The following is a 6,334-nucleotide window of genomic DNA, read 5'->3' as shown; positions in this document are numbered from 1 at the left end:
TACAGGAGATGTTTCATTTTGTCAGCCTTGATTACATGACATGTCTCTTCAGGACAGTTATTTCTGTAACCTGCAATTGAAGTGATTTTAAAACGTTTTCCAGCTATTAGAAGTTATTTTGTGCATTAGGTCAGGATTTCTCAGTCTCCAATTCTGTAAGGGCAATCACGTTAGGAAGGATGGAGAGAGACGTTCGGAACTGAAGAGTACCTCTTTCTCTTGTGATTGGGTTACAAAATTATAGTAATACCTTGAATGTGCTGAAGTTTGTATTGAATTCATTGGAGAAAAGATAAAGGAATTTGTGACAGCTTGTCATTAAGTTCATTTGCTATAGATGTATCTAAAACACAGGACTGCGAAGTTGTGCCAGGGGAGGTTTAGGTTGGATATTAGGAAGAACTTCTTTACCGAAAGGGTTGTTAGGCTTTGGAATGGGCTGCCCAGGGAAGTGGTTGAGTCACCATCCCTGGAGGTCTTTAAAAGACGTTTAGATGTAGCCCTTAGTGATATGGTTTAGTGGAGGACTTGTTAGTGTTAGGACAGAGGTTGGACTGGGTGATCTTGGAGGTCTCTTCCAACCTAGATGATTCTGTGATTGTGTGAAAGCAGGAGAAATGGTGATTTCATTTGGCGGTACACCGTTGCTCTCAAACACCAGACTTTAGATTTTAGCGATCAGAATTATCTTAACTTTATTGAGGCGCTTTCTCAGATAGAAAATTGACTTTCCAGGAAATCGTGAGCAGCACCGGAGAGCTGAAGCCTGACAGACACCGGGTATGGGCTGTTTTCACAAGGAACACAGGGCTGTGGGAGATGCGGTGGGGCAGCACGCACAACCACGGCAGCTGCTGCGTTACGAGGGGGGTCTCGGAAACACGTACGGGGCCCCCGCCTCAGCGCCCCGACCGTTGGCGAAGGCGGCAGGGGGGCTCCAACCGTCGCCGCACGCGCCTGCGCGGGGGCGGGGGGCGGGCCTCCTGCGCTCGCCCCTCCCGCCGTGCCGGGCCGGGCCGTGCCGTGCCGGGCAGGGCAGGGCAGGGCCGGGCCGGGCCGGGCCGTGTGGTGCCGGGCTGCAGCGGGCGGTGCGCTGGGGCCGGGCCGGGCCGGGCCGGGCCGGGCGTGAGCTGCCCCCGGGCATGAGCGCGGGTGGCCGCGGCGCCGCAGCGCGCTAGGGGCGGCGGCGGGGAGGCGCCATGCGGCTGTGCGGGGCGCTGCTGAAGAGCCCGATCCCCAAGCAGATCGAGTACTATTCGCGCTTCTCCCCCTCGCCGCTCTCCATCAAGCAGTTCCTCGACTTCGGTGAGTGACGGCAGGGGGGGACCGAGGGGGAGCGGCCCCCGCCGGGATGGCCCCGGCCCCGGCCTCCGAGGCCGCCTTAGGCCTCGCGTCCTCCCCTGCGAGGCCGCTGGGGGCCCCGCCCGGCCGCGCCTCGCCTCCCCGGGGGGACACAGGGGGCTGCCCCCGAGGCCGCAGGAGGGACGGCAGACGTTTGTCCCCCCCGTGCCCGTGCTTACAGCTGGGGTGTAATCCCCACCTGCTCGTGGGGATTTTGTGCGCTTTAGGCAGCTTTCCCGGTGAATAAATAGGTATTTCTCGTCGGGAGCACGGGACCCAGGTCTGGGAATGGCTGGTGTGGCTGTTGGGGAGCTGGCGTGTTGCTCGAGATCACAATAAGTTTCTCATATCTGGGTCAGAGGTTGCTTGGCTGCCGTCATCTGGCACCAGGGCTGCCTACATGTTGTTATCCCATGAATGTTGCCTGTGAAGTAAACATAAAGGTCACGCGTAGCGCCGTGAAGCTTAATATGGTGCTCCTCCATTCCAGTAGCACGTTGAAGGCAGGAGAAGACAGAAACGAGACCGTGGTGTTAAGCCACAAAGCGATTAAAAGTGGAAGCGGTTGCATGTTCATGGCAATGGCATTAGCAAAAGAAGGCTGCGAGTTTAAAGAGCCTGCACTGGGAGTGTTCTTGCTATGGTGTCTTAGTGACGCAGGGCTTTTATCATTAAAACAAAACAAAAACCGACAGCACGCCTCGTCCTGGGTTACTTCAAAAAGGGAACATGACTAGCACCCTTGCTTTCCTCCTCTCGTCTCTGTTCACGAGTCTGTCTTGGTCTTCCCCACGCATTCCTTTGCTGCTGTGTTTTCCCTACCCAACATTTATGCTGCTTGTGCCATGTCTCTGCAGCAGCCTAAAACCAGAGTATCTCTATTTTAGTCCTGGCACTAAATAATTCATTTCGCCATTGTCTAATTGAACGTTCAGTTTGTGAGTTGTTGCTGGGAAAGCACTGATATTTGTGAGGCTCTTGAGTTGTGACTAGAGGGCTGTAAATACTTCAGTTTTTATTTTATTGTCTTTGGTATTCTGGGAAAACATAATGTTTTGGTGAGGATTTCCACCATCCCAAGTTGTCCCTGCGGTACTACTTGCTGTTGGATATCTCTGCTGTGGCAACCTTTTAGTAATGCTAGTTTTTTTTAACATCATAGTATTTGTATTACTTCATGGTTTAAAAAATGTCTCCGTCTCCCCCAGGAGGAAGTAGTCCTATTTCTTCATTTTAAGCCTGATTTCAGTTAGTTGATATGACCAGAGTAAGGCAAGTATGTTACAGCCTGGCCAGTGCTGTTCTCTGGGTCCGCTCCCAGCTGCTGTCACTGGATGTGGTTGTGAAATCTGGTGTGTTCTTATGGTAAATAGTTTAGTGCGGTCATGTCTGAAGACTGAGAGAAAACTGTAATCTTTATCATTTAAAACCTCTGCAGAAAAGAAAGAAATACCTGCAGCTTAGGCTCCAGAGATCACCACGGGATGTTTTCAGGAGTTTACAAGATTAGTAGCTTACGCTGCGTCTTGCTAAAACTATCAGCTTAAACTTAGCAAGCCGTGTGGGCTGCTTACATCTCCACCGACTTTCTCTTTAGCGTGCATGTTTACTGAGGAAACCTGAGTAGGAAGATTACAGTGGCTTAATCAAATAGGTTAAAAGCCACACAGTTACTTAACTTGTTGAGGGTTTTGGATGTTTTCAAGTTTGACTGGAGACTTCAGAGGCCTCTGGGAGAAATTGGCAACAAAATGCCAAGGTGGTGGATGCTGGGGCAAGAACTCTGGTGCTGTAGGCATGGAAAGCTTGGACAAGACTCAGTATGTCAGGTAGCTACATTACTTCCGCCTGAGCTACCTGAAAAAGAATTTATTGGTGGCACAGGGGACAAGCTCTCAAGAGAGCAAATAGGCCAGGCTCCCAGAGTGTGACACTAAGGGTGCAGTTCAGCTATGTTTACGTGGCCTGACTGCTCGATGGGAAGAAGAAATTCTGGTCTTAGGCAGCTACCATAAACTGACTACATCGTGCATTTAAAAACTTAACGCAGTGCAACTTAAACTTAACTGCATTTAAAAGCTTAACTCAGTGCAACTACTACAAAAAACAGTTAAGCTACTTAAACTAACTCATTAACATGAAAAAAAAAGTGAAACAAAACAGAAAGCAATACTTAAAGCAGTGGCTTTCTGTTCTTTTTTCTAGCTGAGTCCTATTTGTGTCCCCATACCATGTTCTCCCCCACGTGATTTACTTTCTGTCAGGCGTGCAACTGTCCTTGTAGCAGCCACAGCTTTGTAAGGGGTGGCAGTGCCATGGGCTTGGGACCTCTGCGCCACAAACTGAGCACACGGTTTATACAGGCCTCTATAATTATTCTGGTCTAACCCCCCCTCTCCCCAACAGCCCCCCAAAACCTGGATTCACACGTGTACTTCTAAACTTGGTAGTTACCCTGGAAGTTATTTTGGTAGGCTTCCAAGTGCAGGCATTCCTAAATGGCACAGTTGCGATTGCTAAAATAGCTTTTCTGAAACAAGCTTCTAAATAGAGGCATTCAGGTGCGTGAGGCTTTGTACACTTTTGGGGTTGGACTGGTTTGGGGGTGTGGGATACCAGTACTGGAGATCCGTATTTTATGTCAGCGTTGATAGAACATCCTAATTTAAATTTGCTTCATCTGTGCAGAGCAAGCCTTATAGGACTGCAGGTTGATTTGGAAGAGCCAGTATTCTGCCACAGCAGCTACATACGAGGGTAACTGGGCAGTCAAGCACGTCTGGGGAAAGCAAATAACCAGTTGGGAGTCTCTGCTGGAGAGAGTGAAGTTTCTGTATTCAGCAGTGCCCGAGCGTCTGAAAAAGCACCCGGAGAGGCTTGCGCTCACTCCACCTGGCTTGCTAAGGGCTAGCTTCGAGCCACGAGCCTTACAGCCAAACTGTCACGGGGCTGTGCCCGAGCTAGCAAGTTCTGTGCGACTGCGTAGTTTGGGTCACGCTGTTGACAGTAAACAACTGGCAGTAGGGCTACTAATGAATGCTTCTTGATCAGAGCACTTGTACTGAAAAGGTTATTTACAAAATAATCGAGCACGAGTAAAGAGAAGTGATGTAAATTACATGCAATCCTTTGATTATGCATGAAAGATTCACTTTGGTTTGCTATTGCTGTTCTGTGAATGTACACTGGTAAACTATACTAACGCAAAAGCCTCACTGCTGCTGCTCAGGTGACGAAGTACCTGCGGTTTATCAGGTACTCCGTGCTTTTGGGGCTTGTTTAGTACTATAGCTGTCTTGGCCGGTTGGAGCTGCAGCCTTCTTTGCTTGAAGTCTCAGATCAAATGTTTTGGATGGATTTTGTAGCTGAGGTTAAACGTGCTTTTGGTTAGCTCTCTATGTGTATAGGTAAAGCTTAACAGAGTGGCACGCACTCCCGGCTGTTTGTCGTACGTTAGTGATCACAGACCGCATAGTTCTCGTGACTTTGGACAAAAATGTCAAGTATATACTTAAGGAAGAAGACAGCGAATCACGGGCTGAATGGGCTCTTGTTGGGGAACGTGGTTTAGGAAGTCCTGATTTCATTGGTTATAAACAAAGTGTCTGTGGCAACTGCTGCAAAGCCTGGCATTGAGGAGTATCACAAAGGCAGTAATTTTGCAGTCGTGCTGTACTGTGAACAACTGGAGCGTGCAGCAGATAATCACAGTGAGTACATGCCGTTTGGGTGCCGACGTGTTCTGGAGCCTGTCTGGAGGAAAAGACGAGCAATGGATCCTCCTCATTTTTAAATGCAATCTCTGGTATGAAATTGGTTAGCTTGTGGTCCCCATTAAACTTACCCGTCTTGAGGAAGCGTGTAGGCCTGTTCCAAACCTGGCAGGAAGAGCAGGCCAGGTACCGGTGTTGCTGTCAGGTGTCGTCACTTGTGTGTGCAGTGCTAGTTCAGATTCCTGCAGGAGTGTTTACACTTCATGTTGCCCTGTTGGCAGCGGGAAGGCATCAGCGCTGAAACTGAAAACATGCTTAAAAACAAAAAACTGACAAGGTAACGAGCAGACAAAATTTGAACAACAAGATAATGGGGGTTGGAAAGTAGAGATCGAAAGCAGCCTTATGTCTCTGAGCTTAATTATTGATCTTCTTTTAGAAGATGGCTATTATAAGATTCTTTTACACACAAAAGGCTTTTTTAATGCAATTTTAGTGGAGAGATTGGCTAAGACTTTCACAAAGTTTAGTGCTAAAAGGAGCTATAAAGTAATTACCTACTGCTTATTGCACATAGCTGCATTGCTCTACTGCTATCTGTGTACTCTAAGGCCTTGTTTGATTTAAGTGTATCTTCCAAAAAAAAGTCTTAACCTGAACGCTAGCCAGTGGTATGCTAACCGCTGAATCAGATCAAAAGATGAATGCTAGTCAGACATTGCCTTTTTTTTAAATCTTACTGGCTTCACTCCTGACCAGCAATTTTGTTACAGCTTTCATTGGTAGGTTAGGATCCTTTTGATGCCCAGATTTTTTTCTCTGAGGTATTTATACATTGTGTCTCATTTTTGGAAAGATAAATATATTCTTTACATGAGATCTTTCTGGCCTCACGAAAATACCATGGCATTAACTTCTTTGGCTTTTCCAGGGTTTTCAGTATTATTCTTTAGATATATTTGTCAGAGCTTTAAATAGAATCCTGCTCTGAGTTTTGCCTAGCGTTGGAATAGAATAACTTTCTTTGGCTTTGTTTTTGTATGGACAGACTAGCCTTTTGATCCAGTGCAAGCTGGATGGGCATGCTGAATTGTCTGTGTACACTTGTGCTTGGATTGTTTTGGGAGTATTGCTTTTTGGTTTTGTGGGCATGGATTCCGTCTGCACCCCGTAGTACAAAAAGGGGTCGTCTTTGAGTGGGCTGTAGCACAGCAAGTAGCTGGAAGCCTTTGTGTGATGCAACTGCTGTTATTTACAACCTGTTACTGTTTACAGCTCTG

General features: G+C 47.8%; 1 protein-coding gene across 1 annotated transcript in view; it reads left to right on the top strand.

The window, feature by feature from the left end:
* Positions 1–998: 998 nt before the first annotated feature.
* PDK3 (pyruvate dehydrogenase kinase 3) overlaps positions 999–6,334 on the top strand; it is a 56,457-nt gene continuing 51,121 nt past the window's right edge. The window contains exon 1 of the mRNA XM_080587567.1: positions 999–1,305. Coding sequence (XP_080443693.1) covers positions 1,200–1,305 — 106 coding nt within the window. The 5' untranslated portion in view covers positions 999–1,199. The remainder of the gene's footprint in view (positions 1,306–6,334) is intronic.

The sequence above is a fragment of the Anser brachyrhynchus genome, assembly GCF_964034855.1.
Source record: "Anser brachyrhynchus genome assembly, chromosome: 1".
Taxonomy (NCBI): Eukaryota; Metazoa; Chordata; class Aves; order Anseriformes; family Anatidae; genus Anser; species Anser brachyrhynchus.
Note: the sequence above shows the minus strand (reverse complement) of the source record. Positions and strands in the feature narration are given on the sequence as shown.